General features: G+C 42.8%; 3 protein-coding genes and 1 long non-coding RNA gene across 10 annotated transcripts in view; 2 read left to right on the forward strand and 2 right to left on the reverse strand.

Annotated features, from left to right (window-relative positions):
* The window catches only part of LOC147106053 (ankyrin repeat and SOCS box protein 15-like), a 30,133-nt gene extending 29,952 nt beyond the window's left edge, over positions 1–181 (reverse strand). The window contains exon 1 of one of the 2 annotated variants that reach the window (XM_086008770.1): positions 30–181. In XM_086008770.1, coding sequence (XP_085864896.1) covers positions 30–174 — 145 coding nt within the window. In that variant the 5' untranslated portion in view covers positions 175–181. The remainder of the gene's footprint in view (positions 1–29) is intronic. The other variant, XM_086008772.1, reaches the window with a different exon arrangement.
* LOC147106054 (NADH dehydrogenase [ubiquinone] 1 alpha subcomplex subunit 5-like) lies at positions 120–6,731 on the forward strand. 4 transcript variants are annotated; one of them, XM_086008776.1, is made up of 5 exons: positions 120–205; positions 1,450–1,494; positions 3,049–3,165; positions 3,828–3,893; positions 6,535–6,731. In XM_086008776.1, the coding sequence occupies exons 1-5, from the start codon at positions 185–187 to the stop codon at positions 6,634–6,636; spliced, it is 351 nt and encodes a 116-aa protein (XP_085864902.1). In that variant the 5' UTR covers positions 120–184; the 3' UTR covers positions 6,637–6,731. The 4 variants fall into 4 exon arrangements, with proteins under 4 accessions (XP_085864902.1, XP_085864903.1, XP_085864901.1 ...); XM_086008774.1 differs by lacking the exon at positions 120–205 and adding an exon at positions 387–1,047; XM_086008777.1 differs by lacking the exon at positions 3,049–3,165.
* A 1,597-nt stretch (positions 6,732–8,328) lies between these two features.
* Positions 8,329–9,868, reverse strand: LOC147106055 (uncharacterized). Its single transcript, XR_015081324.1, has 2 exons — positions 9,727–9,868; positions 8,329–8,607 (listed from the first exon to the last, which is right to left on the reverse strand). It is a non-coding gene; the product is annotated as an uncharacterized LOC147106055 (long non-coding RNA).
* Positions 9,869–9,984: 116 nt separating this feature from the next.
* The window catches only part of iqub (IQ motif and ubiquitin domain containing), a 65,458-nt gene continuing 49,301 nt past the window's right edge, over positions 9,985–26,141 (forward strand). The window contains exons 1-5 of one of the 3 annotated variants that reach the window (XM_086008768.1): positions 9,985–10,130; positions 14,001–14,197; positions 16,500–16,667; positions 18,115–18,249; positions 21,561–21,662. In XM_086008768.1, coding sequence (XP_085864894.1) covers positions 14,005–14,197; positions 16,500–16,667; positions 18,115–18,249; positions 21,561–21,662 — 598 coding nt within the window. In that variant the 5' untranslated portion in view covers positions 9,985–10,130; positions 14,001–14,004. The remainder of the gene's footprint in view (positions 10,131–14,000; positions 14,198–16,499; positions 16,668–18,114; positions 18,250–21,560; positions 21,663–26,141) is intronic. The other 2 variants (XM_086008767.1, XM_086008766.1) reach the window with 2 other exon arrangements.

The following is a 26,141-nucleotide window of genomic DNA, read 5'->3' on the forward strand; positions in this document are numbered from 1 at the left end:
CTCAGGTCCGGCCCGGCTCTGCCCGAGACCTAGGCTCAGATTCGCACACTCCGCAAGCTCGACCTCTGTCCACCCGGCCGCGCTCGCACACTCGGCGTTCCTCTCGTCGGGTCTGGGTATCGCGCGACAGCTCGGCACTCGTTTAAACGGGCTGGAGGCGATCCCACGATGCATTGCGGCGGCAATGGCTGGCGTCCTGAAAAAAGTGAGTGGAGGTCAAAGAGAGAAAGATTGATACAGGGGGAAGAAAGAGAGAGAGAGATACAGGGGAAAGAAAGAGGGCGACATTGGAGAAAGAGATACAGTGGACAGATAGAGGGAGATATGGAGATACAGGGGAAAAACCGAGAGAGGAGAGGTGGATATGGGGAGGGAGAGATGGATTAGGGGAGAGCTACAGGAACAAAAACGATAGAAGGGACCCAGAACACATATATAAAACTTGGAAGTATAGTGAACAGTGAGTGAGGAAGATAGTGAAAGACTTCAAGAAATGGGCGGACATATGGCAGATGAAATTTATCGTAGAAAAGTACGAAGTGATACATTTCTGTTGGAAGAACGAGAGGCAATATAAACTAAAGGGTACCATTTAAAGGGGGTGCATGACCAGAGAGACTTGGGTATAGGCACAAATCGTTGAAGGTGGCGAGGTAGATTGAGAAAACGGTTAAAAAAGCATACGGGATCTTGGGCTTCATAAAAAGCGGCATAGAGTACAAAAGCAAGGAAGTTATGATGAACCTTTATAAAACACTGGTTTGACCTCAACTGGACTATTGGGTCCAGTTCTGGGCACTGCACTTTAGGAAGGATGTGGAGGCTTTAGAGAGGGTGCAGAAAAGATTTATGAGAATGGTTCCAGGGATGAGGGACTTCAGTTATGTGGAGAGACTGGAGAAGCTGGGGTTGTTCTCCTTAGAGCAGAGAAAGTTGAGAGGAGATTTGATAGAGGTGTTCAAAATCATAAGGAGTCTAGACAGAGTAGATAGAGAGAAACTGTTCCCATTGGCAGAGGGGTCAAAAACCAGAGGACACAGATTTAAGGTGATTGGCAAAAAAAAACAAAGGCGACATGAGGAAAAACTTTTTTATGCAGTGATTAGTTAGGATCTGGGATGCACTGCTTGAATGGGTGGTGGAGGCAGACTCAATCATGGCTTTCAAAGGGAATTGGATAAGTACCTGAAGGAAAAAAAATTGCATGACTGGGGAGTGGGACTAGCTGAAGTGCTCTTGCAGAGAGCCAGCACGGGCTTGACAGGCCGAATGTCCTCCTTCTGTGCTGTAACCATTCTATGATTCTATAAGGGAGAGAGATATAGGGGAGAGATGGGTTCAGGGAGAGAGAAAGACACTGGAGGAATGAGAGCGAGAGGTATGGGGGAGAGAGCTACCCTTGAGGAAACTTGTAACATATACTAATCATATTTGTTTTCTTTCCTGCAGACCACTGGGTTGGTGGGTCTTGCTGTGGCCCAGCATCCTCATGAGGTATAGTTTTTGTAAATTTTGGTTTTGAGTTCTGTAACATGTACAATTCCATGTGTTATAAAATGTGACGACTGGGGTGTAATCTGGTACAGTTCTTGTCATTGTTGACTTCCTTACGATGAAGCCCATGTTAGAACGACAAATATGGTTGGAATTCAAATCAGCTTCCTTTTGAAAAACACATCTGTCTTGGCCAAGGAAGGAGAGAGAAAATGATCTTTGTTGCATTGAAAATGATCATTCTGACTGGGGAGAATAATCCTGGGGGAAGAGAACTAATCTGGGTGGAAAGACTTGTAGTGAATTAACAGTGAGGCTTTCAAGAAGCACTCATTCTCTAACCTACTTTAATTTATCTGCACTATATATTGGTGCAGAATTCTGGATTCATTTTCTTCAAGCTGTGTTATTGAACAACTAGTGGCATGTCTTCCAGTTAAAGGCTGAATCTTATATTTGCATGATATTCAAAAGCTATTGTATGCACTGGATGTCTGTGATACTTGAGTTACGTCATATGAAGAAAATAATTTTCTGCTGAGCCTCTGGAATGTCTATTTTTTTAATACTTTGGTTTTATTGGCCTGGCTGCTGACTCCTGGAATGCTTTCATGTTGGTTTCACCTGGCAATTTCTGATTTTTGACAAAGAAAAAATGGGATGGGGAATGAGCTGCTCTTTGCACCAACGAATGTTGGTGTCAGAAATCTGGGAACAGGCGGTCTTTGTTCGGAAACAGTGTGTGTACAGAGGATTCTCTGGAGATTGAAGAAAACAAATTGCAAAACTGTGGTGTAATTTTAATAAAATACAATGGTTGGGATTTAATTCATGGCAGCTCTAAACCTCATCAAGGCATTAAGAAAAAGGTTGAGGTTGGTAGGATGTGCAGTGCGTTGTGCAATGTCAGAGTGGTAAGATGCAGATTTGTGTGCACAAGTCTTCACACTCTCCTGTAGGCCAATTAAGTTTAAAAAAAACTCTGTAAAATTCCTCTTCCACTCCTGAACGCAAGCAAGCTGTTATCAATAATTACAGCTACCTCTCCATCTACCTTCTACTGGAGATCTCCTCAACTGTCGGGAACTCATCCAGCTCCCTTTTGAAGGACTGCAGTGAGTCCACACTTGCCGCATGTTTTAGTCATTAATGACTCTCTGTGAAAAGAAATACTTCTTGGCATCTAACCTGACTCTGTTTACATATTTTATTCTTGTACTGCTAGTTTTCCCATTCCTATCCACCTAAACAGAATCTATTCCCATCATCAGTTTAAAACCTTAATTGCCTCAAAGTGTACTCTCCCTAATTTCAAACTGGTACAGCCATTTGGGGCACCAGGTAGAAGATGAATGTTTCTTGGCAAAACTGAAGGCCAGTGAACTATGCCTTCTCTTGTAGCTTCTTGCAGACAGCTATCCAATAGGATGTGCAGGGGCCTGGCTGCAAGTTACAGCCTGTCCTGCCTGCCAGAGAAAATATGGGGAGATTAAAGGAAGAGAACTAAGTCACAAGAGTTCATGCTTCAAAGGTTTTTACATTGTTTCCTTTCAGAAGTTGAGAATTCTATACTCCAGAATCCTTACTGTCCTGCAATCCATCCCTCAGGATGCAGCCTATAGGAAGTACACCGAGCAGATCATCAATGAAAGGTTTAACTTGTTGAAATCGGTAAGCTAGCTGACTTTTTAGTGGATGACGTATTGTTTGCCTAGGTTGTTCTGTTATATTTCATTTGAGTATTTCCTTATTTCAAGGCCTCTAACTGGCTTCCTTTTGAAAGACTTAAACCTTGTAAGATTGATTTTAAGTAAATGTGATGTATCAATTAGCCTTATGGCATTAAAAGAAATGAGGGTACTGAAAGTTGCGCAACAAATGAAGGGCATCTTATCAATGTTCATTGGGACAAAACATTGAATACTGCATGCCTTACAGACATTTGTAGAGATCAAGGTTAATAAAGTGATACCTAAAGTTATAGGTAAAGATATTTATGAAATACTTTTCATAATTGTAGCTTTCTTCAAAATGATCATTACAATTTTTTTTTCTGAAAATATATTTTACTTTGCATTTTAAATTGTGAAAGATTTGCTGAACCACCTTGAATTTCTCTACCAAGTTTGTCATGTTTTACAATGCGTGGCAGGTACAGATTTGGTTGTTTTGCCCCCAGCAGTCTGATTTGATTCCCTCTGTGAATATTTTATTGGTGTGTCAAAATCTAATAAAAGATTATTCGTTTGAGATGGATAGTTTAAGTTCATGGGGAGTGAGACCCTGTACACAAGTGGCATTTCAAGTCACCTCTTCTGTATTGTATATTGCAGGAGCATGATGTTCAAAAGCTAGAAGACAAAATCAACTGTGGCCAGATAGAGGAAGTCATTTCACAGGTATGTCAGTGCTGGAGTATTTAAGGCTCCACATGAAAATCCATACAATGTATTTTATTGCAGACTTTGCATATTCTTTCAGCAGCTGAAGGAACTATCATGTTAGTTAGAAGGACTTTCCTCTCAAAATGGAACGAACTCCATCCTGTTGATATCATTGCTGTCCTGCATCTTGTGTGCAAAAACAAACACCAACACATTAGGTCCCAATTCTGTTTGTAAAGCATTTTCTTGTGTTTGGGTTACATAAATACACATTTTGTAACATTGCTGGCACCTTACAACTCTAATTGAAGGTACAACCAAGATCTCGGGTGCAATCCTTCATCTGTGCTCAGCTAGCTGACCTAGGCTGAGGTGACAGTACAATTGGCCTCAGCTAGCTTGGGTTAGGGAGGAGCAGCCAGTATTGCCATGCCTAATCGCTATTCAGTGCCCGGACTAGAAATCATATGCGTAGATTTTAGCTGAGAATGGGTTTGGGCTTGGCCGTGATGCACCCCACGGTTGAATCGTTGGTCTACACCCACTATTGAGATCCATACATAAACAATGATAATTTAGGTGCGGTACTGAAGGGTTGTGAATACCTGTGAAATTGTACCCCAACATGAATTGGCACTTTTGGCAGAGGAGGAAAGGAAATAGTCCTGGAAACTGGAGCTGCTTTACTTTTGAGTACTTGTCTCAAATCACAGAAAGCTTAGTCTTCGAGTCAGGAGTGATGCATTTAGTTACAAATTTTCATCCCGGCCGAATATTTCTAATGCATAATACCACATTTCTAAAGTGGAAGAAATTGTTGTGTTAACTGGCCCAATTGTTAGGGGGATATCACAGAGTGGTGGGGTGCAGACTATTAATACTTGCAATTCAACGCGTGGTAAACGTGATTGTGTCCAACGGGAGGGGAAATTAAAGGAGAAGAATCACGGCCAGTGCCACACTCTACACGCATTTAGGGTGAGCCCAGATTGGCACTGATGGTAAATCAAAACCTCAGTCTTTGAATCATCGTGAAGAGCTAAAAGAATGAGCGACAGTGTAGCCTAGAGAAATAGAGAAAGCAGGAAAACTGAACAGTTCAGAAACTTATAGATAAATAGTGTGAATTAATTTACTAAAAGAATAACAAACCTTTTATTAAATATATATAATACAAGTGAACACCTAGGAACTGTCCTAATTTCAATTGTGCCCTGCTATCTTGAGTTCAGAGCAGTAATCTCAAATTTTAGAATCTCTTCAAAGCTAAAAGCTTCTTGGAGTTACAGCATTTGAAGCCTGAAATGATTATTTTTACACTTCTCATTCTGATGAATTAATACCTTATTGTATTTTGATGGCACCTCATTTATGTCTTAAACTGTGCTATAAAAATGTATTAATTCTCTCCAATTGAGAGGCATTGCAGAAAAAATACAAATTAAGCATAAACCATGAAATCCCCATGACTTTTATTTGGATTTCTGGAAACTATAACAATTTGTTAGACTCATTTGCGGCAACAGCAACAACTTGCATTTATATAGCTCCTTTAACGTAGTAAAACATCCCAAGGTGCTTCATCAGAGCGTAATCAAACAAAATTTGAAGAGGCATATAAATGGCAGTACAAAAAAAATTAGGGTCTTTGAATATTTGTGGTGCTATGCACAGTAACATAAACTGCTCCTGATTTTGGCCATTTGTTCCTGTATAGCTGATTGTCAAGTTTGCAGATTAAGAGTTCTGACAAGGAGTGATGATGAGGCTGTCATCTATTTCAGATATTCAGATGAAGTTCAAGCAGCTCATAACTGCCATCTGAGGACAGTGCAGATCACAACCTTCAAATCGCTTTCCTTGTGTAATTAAAATAAATAAATAAATACCATTTCAGTTGTGCATGTGTGGATGGTGTTGACAGTGGTGGCCAAATAGTCAATGTTCTTGTGTAATGTGACAAAATTGTTGACTGGTGGTCATTACTTCAGGCTTATTAATAGATGTAGTTCATTAAAGGGAAATTCATAGTTCATTAAAGGGAAATTCTTAGTCCATATATGACATGCAAATTCTCTTTCCGAACAGCCAAAAAGACCCTTGCACTGTAATGTGGCAGCTGAGAATACAGAATACTCATTTCCTGATAGTTTGTAACTATTTGTCCAGCTGTGTCCTTTTTTAACCTCAGTATAATGCATATTTTCATTATTGGTGACAGGACATTAGGGGAGCAAAGACAAATTGATATAAACCTTGTTCAACCTAATGATGCTTTTTCTTGAGACTCCATTGAGTTCTCTCTATATCTTAGCGAAACAACAGTTGAAAACTGCTAGGCTGGAGCGGGTCATTTGCAAAATCTTTTCTGAGGAGATTCTTACGAAAAGTGGTATCTTTATTTTTCAGATCTGATTTTAGTGCAATGGCTAAAGGTGTTGTGAAATATTCCTGAGAGTGACAGCAAATAATTCAGTCATAGTCGCTGATATCTTTCTAGGGTTAGAATTTTAAGACTACGAAAGTAGTGATTGGGCACGGTTAGTTTCAGTTCTTTTGGTGGGAGTTGAAAAACAAAAATCAATTGAAATATTTAAATGTTGTTAGAAAATTATATTAAAATGCCCTTGGATACTGATTTATATTTGAATTACAGGCTGAGAATGAACTTTCTCTGGCATATAAAATGGTCAAGTGGAAACCATGGGAGCCGTTAATAGAAGAAGCCCCTCACAACCAATGGAAATGGCCAATTTAAACTTTATGTAAATTAGATTAATGTATTTGGCAAACCAAACTGTTTTGTCCGTTCCAAGCTGTACAGATGTTATTAAAATGATTCTCTGAAACATTCTTTGCATTGTTTAAAATTTTGTCATATTTGATGTGGAAATATAAATGCACCCTTTTATTCCTGCTTACATAACAGAATAATCATCTTTGCTGTGAAGGAGCATTTTCCTTCATTCTGCCAGTTTGCTCCCCTCGCTCTCTCTTACCTCCTCACATGAAGACGTTGACCTCTTGCTAGGATATGGATACCAGTTGCCCTCTGGTAGTTTGCCCAAGTAGTCTTTCTTTTGTGAATGAGCCTGGATAGTGAATGTCTGCTATCGTTAACCATGGAGGGCATTGCAGACAAACCCAATCCAGCCCTCACTCGACGTCCAGGTGCACTTAAAGGAGAGATTGCTAAATAACGTAGAGGAGCGGGAATCCTGGCTGTTCCCCTTTTCCTCTCCCTGACACAGAGATGCCGGGGGAGGAGTTGGATTATCGCTGGGAACTGGCCTGAAATTTGCAATGTGTTAAAGGTCGAGGCCCAAGGCTTGATCCAAATTGAGCCGCATTTCCATAATAACAGCGAGCTACGGGTGCCAATTGGACTACCCAATGCAGCTCGCTGTTCTGGGCCTCCCCAAAATCATCCAGCTTGAACGCCAAGCCGGCCCGCAGGTACGTCCTGGGACGAGGTGTTGCAGTGGAGCCAGAAGGGGTACTCCTTCTGTCTCTCTAGCTCCACATTAAGGTAAGTGAAACCTGAAAAATGTAATCTGTTCTTCTGTGCCCAGTTTTTACCCAATTTGGTATTGGGGTATTAGACCCCTGATTAAAATATTTAATGAGACCAATTGTAACAGTCCTACCACAAACTCACCTGAGGCCATTTAACTCCATACAGAGGAGGGATCAAACCTGGGAACTTCCTGATCTGTAAGATTCAACTACTCACAGCTTTGAGTACCCCAGAGGGCTGTGGAGGCTCAGTCGTTGAGTATATTCAAGACAGAGATTGATAGATTTTTGAATATTAAGGGAATCAAGGGATATGGGGATAGTGCAGGAAAGTGATGAGGTAGAAAATCAGCCATGATCTTACTGAATGGCGGAGCAGGCTCGAAGGGCCAAATGGCCTATCCTGCTCCTATATGTTCCTATATCTTATGTTGACTGGAAGAGCTGCAGACAGTAATTAGCTATCAGCAGTGCAAGGTTTCATGGTTCAAAGTACCATTCATGAGTGGAAAGGATGCAGGTTGATTTAGACCAAGCTTGTTTTCAATCCTCCATGCCCAGGAAGTTTAAACAGGCTGCAGGTGGTCATATGCGTGAGCATGCAGAAAAGGAAGAACCCAATTAGGCTTTGTGATGGAAGATCTTGGACTGGATTTGTCCCCTCGCTGTCTCTTAGAACACCCTCAGTTTAGGATGTACCCCCTACTACTCTGCACTTTTGAAGTGGAACTGCTCTCGCTGATTATGAAACCAGTGCTCCTGGGGGTTTCCCTTCCATTGCTCTAGTACAATCTGCTGTGAAATTGCTTGGTTGAATCTTTGTGGGACCTTGCTATGTGCAGATTTGCAGCCACACTTGCTTACATAAGACACTGCACTTCAAAAGTAATTCATTGGTTGTAAAACATTTTGGAATGTTCCAAGGAGATTGTGGTGCTGTAAAAATGTAAGCTTTTTCATTCAAAATGCATCACAAGAGAAATTAATAATACATGGGCATTTGCCCAGAGTTTGGATGCTACACAATTTTCTCCCTCAGCATTGGAAAAAGCTAACAAAACTGATCAAACTTTACAAGGCTGGCAAATAGCTTCTCACTCTGGGCTAGAGGTGGATGGGATTTCTTCATTGCATGTATCTCTCCAAAAAAACTGCTGTCGGAAATTGTTTTTAGGGTTGCAGGTGTTTCAGTTTTCTTTTGATGACTCCCACACTATGGAGGAAATAAAAATTGTATAAATACATTTCTGAAAAAATAAAGACTGTTACCTCCAAAAGATGCTGAATGACCGGTTATTTGTTTTCAACTTTTTCTATTGTTTGATTTCCAGCCTCTGCTGCATTTTGCTTTTCACATATAAGGTGTGTTGCTTAATGGCTGGTAGTGTTTGTGATATTTCGGAAAAGGGGTTAGGAGGAAAAAAAGGGAGGGAGAAACAACATGGAGAGGCAGTATAATCTAAATGGTACTATTTTGAGGGTAGTGCAAGAACAGAGGGAGCTGGGGGTACATATTCACAAATCTTTGAAGGTGGTAGGGCAACTTGATAAGGTGGTTAAGAAAGTGAATGGGATACTTTGCTTTGTAAAGAGGGGCATTGAATGCAAAAACAAGGAAGTTGTGCTAAATCTTTATAAATCTCTGGTTGGGCCTCAGCTGGAATATTGTGTATAATTCTGGGCACCACAGTCAAGGCCCCAGAGAGGATACAAAGGAGGTTTACCTGAATACCAGGGCTGAGGGAGTTCAGTTATGTGAAGAGATTGGAGAAGCTAGGATTGTTCTCCTGAGAGCAGAGAAGGTTAAGGGGAGATTTGATAGAGGTGTTCAAAATTAGGAGAGGTTTTGATAGAGCAAGTAGGGTGAAACTATTTCCTCGTAACCAGAGGTCATAGATTTAAAATAATTGGCAAAAGGCGTAGAGGGGAAATGAGAGATTTCTTCAACATGGAGGGTTGAAATATCTGGAACACACTACAACAACAACTTGTATTTATTTAACTCCTTCAACATAGTAAAACGTACCAAGGCGCTGCACAGGCAGGAGTATTTTAAGACAAAAAAATTTGACACCAATCCACATAAGGATAAATTAGGGCAGGTGACCAAAAGCTTGGTCAAAGAATATGTTTTAAGGAGCGTCTTAAAGGAGGAAAGAGAGGTGACCAGGCAGGGAATTCCACAGCTTAGGACCTAGGCAACAGAAGACACTACCTGAAAAGGTAGTAGAATCAGATTCCATAGAAACTTTTAAAAGACAATTGGATATGTACTTGAAAGTAGACTAATTTGCAGTGTTATGGGGAAAAAGTTGAATTCTATGAGCGGCACCTTCTCCGAAAATTGCATCAGACAGATTCACACCGGCTTAACAGTTGTCTCAGAGCAGTGCCTGTAAATGATTGCGGTTTAAAAGCAGGCGCTCAGCTCAGCACCTGACAATGGGGAATCCAGTGTGTCGGCACAGCGCATGCTCAGCACCTGACAATGGGGAATCCAGTGTGTCGGCACAGCGCATGCTCAGCACCGGACAATGGGGAATCCAGTCTGTCGGCACAGCGCATGCTCAGCATCGGACAATGGGGAATCCAGCGTGTCGGCACAGCGCATGCTCAGCTTTCCGACGGTCGGCCCGAGCGCGCACCGGTTGCCATGGCGCCGTTGACAACAGCTGGCTGAGGGGAAGCCCGGGGCTCGAGGCTCTCTCACCGGACCCGGCCAGCGAGGGCCCGCAGGTAGAGGACCGTGTGAGCGGGGACAGCGAGGGCCCGCAAGTAGGGACCGTGTGAGCGGGGACAGCGAGGGCCCGCAGGTAGGGACCGTGTGAGCGGGGACAGCGAGGGCCCGCAGGTAGGGACCGTGTGAGCGGGGACAGCGAGGGCCCGCAGGTAGGGGACGCCCAGTAGGGACAGCGAGGGCCCGCAGGCAGGGACCGTGTGAGCGGGGACAGCGAGGGCCCGCAGGTAGGGACCGTGTGAGCGGGGACAGCGAGGGCCCGCAAGTAGGGACCGTGTGAGCGGGGACAGCGAGGGCCCGCAAGTAGGGACCGTGTGAGCGGGGACAGCGAGGGCCCGCAGGTAGGGACCGTGTGAGCGGGGACAGCGAGGGCCCGCAGGTAGGGGACGCCCACCAGGGACAGCGAGGTCCCGCAGGTAGGGACCGTGTGAGCGGGGACAGCGAGGGCCCGCAGGTAGGGGACGCCCAGCAGGGACAGCGAGGGCCCGCAGGTAGGGACCGTGTGAGCGGGGACAGTGTAACTGGGTTCGCCGAGCGGGGACAGTGTAACCGGCGACAGTGTAACTGGGGCCGCCCAGCTGGAGGTCGGCAAACCCCGGGCTTTTGTGGGTTGAGTCGGCGTCTCGGCCCCGTGGGTTATGTCTGTGCCACATTCCCCCTGGGTTGGCCCCAATGCCTCGACCCCCAATCATGGTCCAGGTTTATCGCTTATTAAAAACATCAAACCTATTTGACGTTTTTATTCATTGGATGTGGGTGTCGCTGGCAAGTCCAGCATTTATTGCCCATCCCTAATTGTCCTTGAGAAGATGGTGAGCCGGTAATTTCATGGTCAGCATTACTGCCACTAACCTTTTTTTTTTAAATTCCAGATTTACTTAATTTAACTGAATCTAAATTTCCCAGCTGCCATGGTGGGATTTGTATTTTATCCATTTAGATATTTAGTAATTTTACCTTTTAAAGATTCTAAAATGTATTAAAGCAAATAGCTTGTAAATTACCCAGATTGGCCCTGTCTCCCTTATGCAAATGGGTATCACATTTGCCACTCTCCAGTACTCCAGCACACATCCAATCTCAATAGAACTGGATACGAAATTGGCTAAGGGTCAGAAAGCAGAGTGTAGTGGTGAACTGTTGTTTTTCAGACTGGAGGGAAGTATACAGTGGTGGCCCACAGGGGCCGGTATTCGGACAACTACTCTTGATATATATTGATGACCTGGACTTGGATATACAGGGCATAATTTCAAAGTTTGCAGATGCCACAAAACTCAGAACTATAGTAAACAGTGAGGAGGATAATAACAGACTTCAGGAGGACATAGACTGGTGAAATGGGCAGACACATGGCAGATGAAATTTAACGCAGAGAAGTGTGAAGTGACGTATTTTGGTAGGAAGAATGAGGAGAGGCAATATAAACTAAATGGTACAATTTTAAAGGGGGTGCAGGAACAGAGACTTGGGGGGTGTACGTACACAAATCTTTGAAAGCGGCAGGATAAGTTGAGAAGGTGTACGGGCTCCTTAGCTTTATAAATAGAGCTCTGGATTACAAAAGCAAGGACGTTATGCTAAACCGTTGTAAATCACTGGTTCAGCCCCAACTGGAGTATTGTGTCCAGTTCTGGGCACCACACTTCAGGAAGGCTGTCCAGACCTTAGAGAAGATCACAGAAATCACAGAAACCCCACAGTGCAGATAGAGGCCATTTTGGCCCATCGAGCCTGCACCGACACATATCCCACCTAATCCCTGTAACCCCTACACCAACACATATCCCACCCTATCCCCGTAACCCCGCGTATTTAATCCCCCTAACACTAAGGGTCAATTTATCATAGCCAATCATTCTAACCCGCACATCTTTGGACTGTGGGAGGAAACCGGAGCACCCGGAGGAAACCCAAGATGTGGAGAAGATTTACTAGAATGGTACCCGAGATGCAGGACTTCAGTTACATGGAGAGATTAGAGATGCTGGGGTTGTTCTCCTTAGAGCAGAGAAGGTTAAGGGGAGATTTAATAGAGGTGTTCAAAATTATGAAGGACTTTGATAGAGTAAATAAGGCCGAAGCTGTTTCCAGTGGCAGAAAGGTCGGTAACCAGAAGACACAGATTTAAAGTAATTGGCAAAGGAACCAGAGGTGACGCAAAATGTACTGCCTGAAAGGGTGATGAAAGCAGATTCAATAATAACTTTCAAAAGGGAGTTGGATAAATAAGCAGAGGAATAATTTGCAGGGCTATGGGGAAAGGCCGGGGGTGGGGGGGGTTGGGACTAATTGGATAGCTTTTTGAAAGAATGGGCACGATGGGCCAAGTGGCCTCCTGTGCTGTACCATTCTATGATTCTGATATAGATAGACACTGCATGGGAGCAGGGTTGTGAGAGCAAAAATGGGGGTTTCATGCTACCTAACCTCCAAGCTGTGTTGCAGCTATAAAACTTAGCGACTAATTTTCCTAACCTTTGCTGCTTAGCAGTGCCTATCCCCTGGCACGAAGGTTAGAAATAAGAGGGGAAAGTCCATTAACAAGGACTTTCTGCCCCCTTTATCTTGCCCCATAATTTCCTGAGCTTCCCTGGGGGCATAGAGCTGAGCTTGTGCCTGCAGTAGGTGCAGGCCCAGCAGTGACATGCATATGAGGGAAGAGGGGACTTTCCTTGATTTGTTTTTCTTGGACTTGTGGCCATGAGGCATCAAGACATGAGGGTTCTGCCAAAAATAGCGTTGGGTTTGCAGCAGGATCCCCCTCCGATGGGAAGGCCTGGGGTGGATAGGCAGCTCAGCTAAAGAGGTGCCCCAAGTTATGTTTTCTCTACTATCCAAGCAGCTCTTTGGGCCTTGGGGCATTCTGGCTGCTGCTGTCAAATTCCTGATTTCAGAGGTATCCTCCCTGCTTTTTAGAAAGTAAAGAGGAGACCAAGTTTCATTTAAGACTGAGATGAGGAGGAATTTCTTCACTTGGAGGGTTGTGAATCTTTGGAATTTTCTACCTCAGGGCTGTGGATGCTGAGTCTTTGAGCATATTCAAGGCTGAGACAGATAGATTTTTGGACTCATGGGGAATCAAGGGATACGGGGATCGGGCGGGAAAGTGGAGTTGAGGTCGAAGATCAGCCATGATCTTATTGAATGGCGGAGCAGGCTTGAGGGGCTGTATGGCCTACTCCTGCTCCTAATTCTTATGTTCTTAAGTTTAAGGCATTCTATCAGTTAAATAAAGTATTTTCTTGGTATGACATCCAAACCTAAACTGGGAGGCTAGCCTCAAAAACCATCAGGGGTTTTAAAAGCAGAGTTTTCAAAACAAAATTATCTTGTGCATGCAGTAAGCATGTTGGCCTGGCTTATATATCAAGTTTGAAGTGACTTTCATGGTCCCTCCTGTGCATTGATCCTACCACACTGGTGACACACCGGCACACGAACTCGAGGTAGCAATGCTGCAAACATCTGTCATTAGCTTTGAACAGGAACAACGAAGAAGAAAAAGAAAGAACTTGCATTTATATAACTTCTTTCACGACCTCAGGATGACCCAAAACGCTTTACCAAAGTAAATAAAGTACTTTAATGAAGCACTTTTGAAGTATCGTCACTGCTGTAATGTAGGAAACACGTAGGAGAAGGTGGTTCATACCTGGAATAGGTCTTGCAGGATTTCATCCCAATGGAAATATGTGACTAAAGATGTCTGAATTGGGGAAGTTATTCCTGCTTCCTTCATTTTAAAGCCATTGTGCCATTAGATGAATTGACAAGTTTATTCTAAGGCAGTACATACTATATTTAAAAAATTGGGCACAGTACTTGAAAGCATTGTCATAAGGATTTAACTGTTCTATTTTTTGCAGACAAATGGCAGAAAACGAAAACCACATCCAGGAGTCTAAAGAACAAAGCAATGCATCTGAGGAAGCAGAGAATCCTTCTGATCAACCCACCGAAGCTGTTCCTGAAGTGTCAGAACAGGGTCCTCCTAAAGAGCCAGAAGATGGAATAGCTGATACAACAATGATCATAAAATATTCTGTTGTTGAGTCACCTGCAAGTAAAACTGACTAAAAATTCTTAATTTTTACTTACAACTAAAGTTTTCTTGGATAATAGCAGCTTGTTACGTTGCTGCTGTGCAGAATCAATTGAAATGTTTAAAAATTAGAGAGATACTTGGAAAATAAGCACCTTGAGGAATACATAGGAAGGGTGTGCAAGTGGGATTAAAAGGATAGATCTTCCATAGCTAACAGAATTGCAGAGCAGATTTGACAAGGCGAAATGGCCTACTTCTGTTCCTATATTTCTATATAAATTCTAGATAATTTGCTATGTTTTTACGATCCTATTCTTCTGCTCCTTAACGGTGCACCTGTGGAAATAACTGGCCTCCACACGATGCCCCCTCACCCCTCAGTAGCCTAGGTTACAGTGGGGAATCATGGGTGAAAACATGTACCCTCCTGCTGCTGCAAAGACTGCTAAAGGAATTCAATTCAATGCTCAATAATAGAAAACTACTGATTTGTTCCGTTTTGCTTATCATCCTTCATGTCACTAGATAGAATGTTAATAAGTGCTCGAGGCACCACAATGCATTGGAGTAGTGACAGATTTTCTAGGTTTGTTTTTAAATTGATATGAATGTTCATTTTTTTTTCAATTAATTTCTCCTTGCCTCCTTTAGGCCCTTTGATGCAATGTATCATTCCCCGACTAGGAGCAGAAGCAAGTGTACAATTTCTCATCCTCTAGGAGGCGCATGAGAGTCACATGGGATGGTTGTGAGGGGAAAGCAGAGCTTTGTCTTATTTCAATTGAGGGAAATTGCTGTATTGCCATTTTTATATGACTTTAGATGGACAGAGTAATGTGGATTAAATTTGGTTTTCACTGGCTGTAGCAGATATGTAGAGCTTCATTGTCTCTTGGCCCAAAGGGTTAGATAATATGAAAAACTGTCTTATTTCAGCTGCATTTAAAGGATGCATCTGCCCTACTAGAGGGAACAATATCAATGTTTGCTGTTCACACCAAATCACTGGTGGTATGAGATATTGTGATAAGGACTATGAAATCACTAGGAGGCGATTGATAGGCTAATAACCTGGGAAAATAGGTAGCAGATGCAGTTCAATATAGACAAAATGTGAAGTATTACCTATTGGAAATAAGAATAGAGAAAAGAAATGTGTAGAAATTTGAAGTGTCAATTAGCTATCTATAGGGAGGGTGGTTGTGTACAATCTCAAATACCTCATTATGCGAAGATGGTTCCTTGCAATACCTAATGGCCCAGGGTGTCACTATTATTTCATTCGGTCAGTGGAGGGCCTAGCCAGGCAAATATTTGGGAGCTTCCTGACCCCAATTCAAAGGTTGGGTTCTCATCTGAGGGTAGTAACTTCAATTGACAACGATTTCTGAGACCCTGGCTAAAAGGAATATGCCATTGGTTGGTTGGAGTCCACTGTGATTGAGAGGTCAGTGCAGACCCTCCCCCTCGCACAGACTTAAAGGGGCAATTCACAGACTCAGTCTCCCTCTGTCTGGTTTTTTTAATAACTTTGCAGCTAGCAGAAAAAGCCTGGGCAAACATAGCATCAAAGAGTTAAGCTAGAATAAATGGTCTTCTGTCTTAATACCATTTAATATGCTTAGAGAGAAAGTAAATTATGTTTTTATTGTTTTCATAAACCAAGCTGTGTATGAAATATGTTCTCACTTTGGAAACTATACTGTTTGTGTACCTTGTGTAAATCAGTTATGGATCCAAAGTTAATGCCTCATCTCGATAGAGCTCATATTGAATTCAATTCTATAAAGAGAGGAGAATTTAAACGGCAGCATGTTATATTTCAGTAGCCAATGTTATGGAGTAAACATTCTTTGTTGCATTCTCTGAGCCATGCTATTGTGTAACTACATATTGTGTAGAAAATGGAGCACTTTGGATCGAAAGTGGCCATGTGGTCCACTTACAGGAGTGACTAGTGGTGACACTGAACTCGAGAGAATATCTAGTCCAAAAACTGACATCCTCAAATGAGATATTGAAATAATGGCAGATGAAATTTCTTGTACTACACAAGGTATCATTTTTGTTGAATCATAGAATTTCAGCATAAGGAGACCTTTGTTTTACCATCCGAGTGTGTACGCTAACCTATTGTGCCACTGGATTATTTTATTCTAATGTGACTGGACCATTTTTCCCCAAAATATATTGCATTCCAACAGCCATATATTTCTCCTTACTTCTCCTTACCTGTATGTATGATAACCTATTTTTTTTCTCTTTTTTTACTCTCAATGCTACAACATCCACACACAAACACATTGATTTGCTGGAATAGGAAGTTCTGAATTTGTAGCTTATGATGTGGGAGAATCTTCTGTATCTGCAGTTACTCTGCTTGATGAAGAAACAGCAAATCCAACATCTCAAGAGTCTCTGTCACCAGCAAATAAAACATCACAAGAGTCTGTGTCACCGGAGGTTGCTGATATTATCAAACCTACAGGTATTGTTAATTGCTGATAGAATAAAATTAGTGTCCATTGACTAATGAAGTCCGATCTTTCAAATCACTGGTGACATTTCAGTTGAAAGATTGTTGGCTGGTCTGCAGATATGTTGTGTTGCCGTGCAATTAATTTTCATTAATATTTTCTCTGTTTTGTAATTTTTCCAACTGCATCCTTTTGGAGCCCGCATGTCTTGCACTACACCCCATTCAACTGTGGGTATGTGTGTTGTTTCCAGGTCTTTCTCTTGACTACGAAGTAACTAACTGCAGTAGATGCACAAGTGTATCCCAAAGTGGCTCACCTCATTTTTGCGGGTCTTGCGTCTCTCCTTCAATGCTTTCTCCCCCCCCCCAAAATTATGGCCAACACAAGAAGCTCATGTGGAATTGTGGGCTCAAAACTACGACAGAGTAGAGATGCCACTGTGCAATCGATTGCTGCTGTCATTCAATTATTTTTGTTTGAGGTGAGGAGGGAGTAGACTTGAGACTTGTTTGAAGAGATGGTTTTTTAGGAGGCCTTTTAAGGTAGGTAGGAAGATAGCTAAGTTGTTTTGTTACAATTTTAGAGGGCAAGGGTATTATAACTGAAAGATGAGTGGCGAAGAGGCATGGCGAACAATGAGTAACCCTGAGTCAACAGAGAAGAGGATACAGCAGGAATATATAGCTGGAGAAGGTTAAGATTGAGAGGAGCAGAGCCATAGCGATTTAATATAAGTACAAAGATCCTGATTTTCTCAAAATTAATTTGGTGGAGTAGAAGATTCTGGAATTGTAGAAGTACAGACAGCCTTTGGTGACATGAGAGTGATAGGTGTATGGGATTTAGTACAGTAGGAGACACAAACTGGGGAGGTCTGGATTTGCTGAAGTTTATGAAGCCTGAAGGTGGGGAGGCTGGCGAAAGCAGTTAAGGAATCGATGCAAGTGAGTGTATGCCAATCCTCTGTATGATAGGTTTCTTTTAGTTTGATGTTAGACAATCTGCCCCCACCTAGCCCCTGCCAAAGTGGGGTAAAGGGACGGACCAGAAAGGAGGGGAATAGGGGCAAACAACCTATCGCTCAAATGGCAGGGCAACAAGGTGCCTTGCTCCCTTTTTGCAGCTGGCAGGTAAGATTTGCATGAAAGTGTATCAAGATGACTCATTTGCCCATACTTTGAGGAAAAGCCTAACCTCCATTCGCCATCCCCCAACAGTCCTGCTGAAATCGGCAAATAAGCATGAAGAGACTTGTGGACACGTACTTTCCTATTGAGTTTTAGGATACGTATGTAACCTTGTCAGTTCCTTTGACGATGCATACAGCAACCCAGCATGCCAATCAACCATTCTGGTTTTATGTGGTTAGATTATGTTTCAACTCAATGGCTTGCAACAGCTAAGCATTTATTCTATTTGTACTACAATCTAATTTTTCTCATTCATTTGGTGTAGGAGATTCTGAAATTGTAGGCCAGGATGTTGGGGAAGGTCCAACTGATGAAATCACAACAGATGAAACAGTGCGAGAAAAGGATGTTACGACACCAGAGGCCATGTCACCAGATCATGCTGATGTTAGCAAACCAGGTAATGTTGACATTTTCACCTCATGTTCACATCCAGAAAAATACAATTTCTTTCCAGGATTACTCATTATCTTTCAAATTATTAGTGCCATTTTAGTAGCAAAGGTCATGTGCTAGTGTCTTTGTATTGAGTGCAATATATTTAAAGATCTTTAAAATCAGATCTTATTGCCAATTTAAAAACTTGTTTATTTTTGGGTGTTTTTCATTCTTTTAGCATCAAAAATCAGGAGAAAATCAGTGGAAAGAAATTAGAGCCACCCCCCCCATCTCCCACCTCAATAAAGGATAAATTTGGAGAAAACCAGTTTTTGTTTTGAACATCATTAAACCTCAAGAAAGAAAGCAAGATACTAACGAGGCATAATTATGACAACCAGCAATTATTTACACATTTCATGAGCAACACTTTTTATGTCCTCATTGGCAATTCTGAAAGTAATGTAATATATTTCTGTGATCACAAAATACTGTCAAGCAGTTAAATACATTTATAGTATTTGTGGATAACTCTGCACTGAAAAATCATGAAGCCAAAATATTTTTAAAGTTTGACTGAAATGCGCAATAGTTGATGTAAAATCTAATTTTGTAGTTTGTGCAGCAGTATATTGCGATTATTGTATGTAATGTATCCGTTTTGTTAATAGTCATCATCGAGGCTATTCAACATGCATCCTGACATTACAGATGCAAATGTTTTTCCAGTTTCACCACTCAAAAAAAAAAAAAAAAAAAAAAAAAATTAGCATTTACCAGTGAAGTTGGTAAAAACTGAATTTACTGCTGTGGAACCTATTTTTTTTAATTCATGTTTTTACACATTGTTCTTCATTTTCCCCTGTTGCTTTCTTTTGGTGGACCATTCTCTGGGTGTGTGACTTATTTCCAGGCCTTTACCTATTCTGATTACTAGCTAGCTGCTAGAAGATGGACAAGCGTGTGCCAAGGAGTATTGCCTGCCAACCTTTATTTCCTTGCTATGGGAATATACCTGGCAAGAGGAGCTTGTTTGGAATTGTCGGCACACATTTACTATTATTCCATGGTACTTGACTAAGTAAATTTGTTGCTGTCATTGAACTTTTTTTAAATGCTTTAATTCCAGCAATTTTGCATAGAACATAAGTAGGAGCAGGAGTAAGCCATTCGAGCCTGCTCCCCCATTCAGTAAGATTATGGCTGATCTTCTACCGCAACTCCACCTTTCCGATCATCTCCATATCCCTTGATTCGCTTAGTAGCCAAAAGTCTATCGCTCTGTCTTGAATATACTCAACGACTGAGCACCCGCAGCTCTCTGGGATAGAGAATTCCAAAGATTCACAACTCTTTGAAGAAATTTCTCCTCATCTCAGTCCTAAATGGCTGACCCCTTATTCTGAGACTGTGACCCCTGGTTCTAGACTCCCCAGCCAAGGGAAACATCCTCCCAGTATATACCCTGTTAAGCCCCTTAAGAATTTTATACATTTCAATGAGATCACCTCACATTCTTCTAAACTCTAGGGAATATAGGCCTAGTCTACTCGATCTCTCCTCATAGGACAATCTCCCCCACCCCACCCCCCCCTGCATCCCCAGGAATCAATCCAGTGAACTTTTGTTGCACTCCCTCTATGGCAAGTATATCCTTCCTTGGGTAAGGAGACCAAAACTGTACACAATACTCCAGGTGTGGTCTCGCCAAGGCCCTGTATAATTGCAGTAAGATTTCTTTACTCTTGTATTCCAATCATCTTGTAATAAAGGCTAACATACCATTTGCTTTCCTAATTGTTTGCTGTGCCTGCATGTTAACGTTCTGTGATTTGTGTACAAGGATACCTGGATCCCTCTGAATATCAACATTTTCCAATCTCTCCATTTAAAATGTATTCTGCTTTTCTATTTTTCCTACCATTTCTCCACATTAGGTTCCATCTGCCATGTTCTTGCTCACTCACTTAACCTGTAATATAGTTTTTAAATAGCTGAGCCCCAAGCACTGATGCGGTACCCCACTAGTTACAGCCTGTCAATCTGAAAATGACCCATTTATTCCTACTCTCTGTTTTCTGTCCATTAACCAGTCTTCAATCCATGCTAATACATTACCCCTAATCCCATGAGCCCTAATTTTGTGTAATAACCTCTTGTGTGACTCCTTATCTAATGCTTTTGAAAATCCAAATACACAACATCCACTGGTTCCCCCTTAACTAATCTGCTAGTTACAACCTCAAAAAACACTCCGATTTGTCAGACACAATTTCCCTTTCATAAATCTGTGTTGATTCTGCTCAATCTGTTACCACATCCCTAATAATAGATTCTAGCATTTTCCTACTACTGATGTCAGGCTAACTGGTCTATAGTTCCCTGTTTTCTTTCTCCTTTCTTGAATTTGCTACCTGCCAATCCACGTTCTAAAATCTGTGGATTTCTACAAATCCCCTTTATTTCATTGACCTTTCCCCCTTTTTCTCTTCTAATGTTGCCACCTGAATAAATCACTATACAGGAAACTTTGGTTTATCCGGAGGTTGTATGTCCGGAAACGATCTACCGGCAGAAATCAGGAGCCGTTTTGTTAGGTTTTTTTTCTTCTCGTGGCTTTGTTTTCAACAGTCGGGCTCTGGAAAGTCTCTCTAAAGCTGTTGCTAAGCTACAGAGACGCTTCCAAGGTACGGGCTGACTGTTTACAAGCTGTTGCTAAGCAACAGTGTTTGTTGTCAGATACGGAGATGAAAACCTTCGTATGCTTCAACATTAACTTTTGTATGTCCGGCAGTTTTGATAGATCGGCAACAGTTGGGTCCCGTCGGTGCCAGATATAACAAAGTCTCCTGTAAATTAATAGGGTAGAGTTGAAAGTCCTGACACTGTGGAAAATAATGTTGTGCAACTTCCTGCGCTTGAAATTACTCCAATTAAAAAAAAAAAAAAAAAAAAAAAAAAAAAAAAAAAAAAACGATCAAGAAAGATGTTAATGCCCATGTCAAATAGCTCAAGCCACAGGCACGGTTGAATGCTGAAAGAAATGATTCAAAGATTGAGTAAGAACCTAACAAGGTAGATAAATTGCCTCTTTGTAACTGGTAGGTAGAATATGTGTAGGAAACTTCCTGGCTTCAGCAAGCTTTGCTGGGCACAAACGCATATACTAGCCCTCCATCAGACCGTGTGTGCACCAACTTTCTGTGCTACTGAATCATTTCATGTGGTTAGAATAATTTTATTAGGAATAAATGGTATTTCAACAGCAATGTATTTGTTCCAATCCACCAGAAATTGTACATGCTGATGTTGTGCATCTTCCTGCATTTGCAGGTACTCCAACTGATAAACTTTCAACAAAGAAAACCGAGGATGAAAAGGATGATCCAACGCAAAAGACCATGCCACCAAATCTTGCTGATGTAAGCCAGATAGGTAATGTTGACTTCTGACAAAATGCTTTTTATTTTTCAATTGGTGATGTTTTGGTATAAAAGATTGTTGGCTACTGTCTCTGAATTGAGTGCAATATATTGTGTTGGTACAGGTACTGTGGAGCATGTTTCTCTTCCCTGTTATTTGTGTATATTCTGTTGCTAAATTACTCCGTTTTACTGATGTTAGTTTCTAGAAGATACTCTCAAACTAACCTCATGCTCTTTCTAGGTGCTTCCCCAATCAGAGATGTAAATGAGATGGCTGGTTGTTGTGTTTGTGGTCACTAGCTGGTCCTGCCTAGTTTTCAGCATATTTACTGTCATTTAAGCAGCATAGCTGGATGAGCTAGATGTGGTATTGTCTTGAGGGACAGCAGTTTCATCTGTGCTCACTAGGCATGCCCTCTTACTGGGCAATTCCTTAGCATGTCCACTGATCTCTGTGCAAGATGAAGGACAGAGAAACCCTGTATAATGGCTCTTTCTATCTGATTTCTCAACATGTTAAAGCCAGATAAATGAGCTTCTTGGAAACTGCAACTCACGGCCTCCAAAACACCAGTGTGAGCATCCTCAGCTAAGATACTTTCACTGTGGAAAGGATCTTCGTCAGTGAAACTCTGGCCGTGGTTTTATTTACCTCGGTGGGTTCGGGGCAGTCGGTGGCGGGTCGCGGCTCCGCTGCTGGCTCCATCTTGCTTTGTGAAATGACTTTCCGTTGCTGGGGCTTGTTAAGCCCGCCCAGCGCATTTCCCGTGCCAATTAGAGGAAATGGGTCTGGTGACATCATTTCATGATGCGTCATCAGCTGGTTTCTTTAAAGGGACCGTGTCCAAATTTATCTTGATATTTGTGCTTTGTGTTCTACAGCATTGAGGTGCTGCAAACACTGACGAGCACTGCACAAAGGCACAGGGCTGCACCCAGATACTCCTGTGACTCCCTCCATATGCTTATAGAGGGAGTCACAGCATGCAGGGAGGTCCTCTTCCCTTCCAATGGGCAGAAGAGACCTCCCCAGGAGACCTAAACAGCCTGGTTGCACATTGCAGAGGGCACAAGCAGGGATGTAGTCAGGAGGACCTGGGTGCAGTGGCGCAAACCTTTCAGTAATCTCAGTAGATCACGAAATGTCAGTACAAAGCCACACTCCACCTCATCCTGCTGTGCCTCTCATCACATCCCCATCACTCTGCTTTCCCCACCCTACTCCTGCACATCCTTACTCACACCAACTTACCTTGCACCTCCACCCATCACCCCTCTCTCTATCTACATTATCACATCCCCATCTCACTAGCCACCCCTCACACTCACCCTCATCCTAGTGCAATCATACCAACTAACAACACACAAGGGTAGCCACTTGGGTGTTTTATCCAATGTTCATGTAAAGTTTCTGTTAATGTGCTGTCAAACATTGAAACCTTTATTTTCAACACTTTCCGTTGTTGGGCAGATTTGTTTGCACCTTTTGGAAGTGGAAGTTGCAGTAAATGGTGAGACATAACAGTACCTCCCGCAATAGTGGGGAGTGTGAAAGGAATGGCTTGGACATAGCAGAGATGCTTTATGGTGTTGGTGTGAGGTGGTGCCAACCTGGCACATCATGTGGCAGCCAGGGTGTACAGCGTCAAGTGAAGTATATCTGATCTCCCAGGCAGCAATGTGGTCGGGTGCTGATGCCCTCTGTCCTGTGCAGCATCAGGTGATTGTGGAGAAGGTTGGTGGTGCTGGTGGTGGTGTTGTTGCTGCTGGTGTGCCTGGTTCAGCTGATGTTGGGGCTGATCGTGGTGGGATTCTGAGGACCAAGGTGAAACTGTATAAACGGTACCCATGCTGATGAAATAGATGGCAGGTGAAGTTGAGATGACAGAAGCAAGTTGACAGTGGTGAGAAAGGTTGTTCCAATGAGGTGACACTGGATAGAGAGTTTGCTCCAAACACTTGCAGCCTGCATAAAGCTCAATCAGTGTTCCAAATTGAGTAAGCAACAGCTTCTGAGCTTGGAAATTGAACAGCTGTGAGGTGGGAGCTTTTATAGCACATTTCAAGCTGTCAAGTAATCAGCTTATTCAATTGTCATTCAACTCCTGCCTCAGCTTAACAGACATGGATCCTGTGGGCAAGCAGTTAAAGAGAAAAGGTAAGGTTAAATGTATTATTAATGATGTCAACAAGGCAATAATCAGCTTAATTGGGTCCCCCGCCGCTGCGTGTCTGGTCTGCTCAGCGCTGATGGACCCGACATTGGGAAACGCGCATGGCGGCAGGTTGACAGCCTGGTCCTGACCCGCTGTCAAAAAAAAAACACTTTCCCACCCGACCCGCCACTGATCCCGCCCGCTGAACCCCTGGAAAATTCCGGCCTCTGTTGCAGAAGCCCCATGGTGGACTGTAATTTGTCTTGGTGGCTGTTTATGACTGCACTGATGTAGGTAGTGGACTCCACAGTTGCCACCTTAGTGTATTTTGCACATTCTCAAATCACTACGAAAAACATTCATGCTCGCGTAGCAGCCTTTATTTTTTAATGCAGATCCTGCGAACCTCAAACCCCAGAGTTCTGCAGCTGAGGAAGGATGTTAGCTGCCCTCCAGGTAACAGGCTCCTGTGCCTCTTGCCACCATCCCATGCTCATGTTGACTTGTGCTCTATATGATTTGTCAAACTAACAACATCCCCAAGGTGGATGTATATGTGCTGTTGTTTGCAACAAGTGGAGTGAGTGGTGCAGGGTGCTATGAGATGATAGATTGCTTCATTTCTGTTCTTGGAGATAGCCTTTAGAAACCGAGGATGAACGTGTATATAACAGGAAAAGGATGGTATGAGGGAGCCCCTATCGTCACCTTCTTCACTCCCTCCATGTTCTCCAGCCCCAAGATACCCAGAATGGTCTCTTTGAATAAACAAGGTTTAAAGTTCCACAGCCTTTGTCTTGTGCAGGCTTGCTCCCTTCTGCACATGCCACCTTGTCGTGCAAGCTGAAAAGTAGTGTTGGAAGAGCATCTAGAGTGGCGCCCAAGTGCATCCCAACTAGTGCAAGAGCAAATGAACATGCATCATGCTGCCAGATGTTGTTGGTAGGTTACTTTGTGAGCTTACCTGTGCAGGTGCTAATGTACCAATAGTTCCAGTTTTAATTTGTAATTAGAAAATATGCCCTGCTGAAGAATGAGCATGCATGTGAAGCTATGAAAAGGTTGTCTGAGTGCTTTTTATGTGGCCTTAGCCAGGATGTAACAAGTTGAGAGGAAACTCTTTGTGCCATGTATTCTTTGTTCATCTACTTTTACAGTTAATTCTGGGTAGCCTTACTGTGACACATTTTCTGAGACTGGCAAACTTCTTTCTCCTCTGCATTCAGGCCCTCTTAATGTTGATCTCTGTGTTGACCCTTTGTTTCGCCTCTTGCTGTCCTGTGGGTAGGTGAGGGAGACAAAGTTGCCCTTCAATGGCAAACGGCAAATTTTCTTTTGTCCACTTCCTGAAAAAGCAGCTCCACAACTGTTAATAAATGAGAGATTTGCTGTGAGTATTGTTCTTTTTCAAAAACTGGAAAGATTTCCTGACTCTTTGGTGGCGATTTTTTTCAATGGAGACGGGTTGGGTGTGGGTCAGGTGGTTTCCGGCTTCCAGTCCCGCCCCCAACTGCATCCGGCCCACAGATGTGATTTTATGTTGATTGGCCTTGTTAAGCCCGCTGTGTGGGCTTGCCGGCCAATTAAGAGGAAGCCTGTCAGATGATGTATCATCTGCCAGTTTTCTTAGAGACCACGCACAATTTTTTTTGACAGTTGATTTCTCAGTGTTTGACAGCTTTAAGGTGCTGCAAACACTGACAATCACTGTACAAAGGTGAGCTCTTGCACCCAGGCTCTCCAATGACTCCCTCCATAGGCTGGAATAGATGGCAGCTGCAGGTGAGGTGACAGAAGCGATCCGTTACTGGTGAGCGAGTTTTTCCCAATGAGGTGGCACTGGACATGGATTTCAAAACTTGTAACCTAAAGAAATGTGTAAATGGATTAAAATGCATTTCCCAACATTTTCTTACCTCTTGAGACTCACCAGTGCACCATTGGATCCTTCACACCACTTCTGCAGCTGTCATCAATCCAGAAACATTACAGCAGACTCGCAACACGCCACACTTACCTGGTGTGGTGTCTGGACGTCGGGAAACCCGAGCCAGAAGCGGCAAAATTCAAAAATAGCCCGTCAACTACTAGCAACTACCTGTTAATAGGCAGGTAATTGCCTTTAATCCTCTTCCCGCCGCTAGGTGTTGGGTCATGCGCAAATCGGGTACTCGGCACTTGGGAAAATTGTTTGGAGGCGGGTTGACGGCAGGATCGCAACCCACTGTCGATCAAAACGATTTTACCCTTTGACCCGCCTCCAAACCTGCCCTCTGAGTGCTGGCAAAATCCAGCCCTTTGGTACAGAAAGAAATCATTTCACTATTACATTG

The sequence above is a fragment of the Somniosus microcephalus genome, chromosome 16 (genome assembly GCF_052327205.1).
Source record: "Somniosus microcephalus isolate GS21.2 chromosome 16, FLI_Smic_1.0, whole genome shotgun sequence".
NCBI lineage: Eukaryota > Metazoa > Chordata > Chondrichthyes > Squaliformes > Somniosidae > Somniosus > Somniosus microcephalus.

Coding starts and splice junctions, on each gene's coding strand:
- LOC147106054 (XM_086008774.1), top strand. CDS start 850: ATGAGAATGGTTCCAGGGATGAGGGACTTCAGTTATGTGGAGAGACTG. Junction 1,048..1,449: donor CCAGAGGACACAGATTTAAG/GTGATTGGCAAA, acceptor TCTTTCCTGCAG/ACCACTGGGTTGGTGGGTCT. Junction 3,166..3,827: donor GGTTTAACTTGTTGAAATCG/GTAAGCTAGCTG, acceptor TGTATATTGCAG/GAGCATGATGTTCAAAAGCT.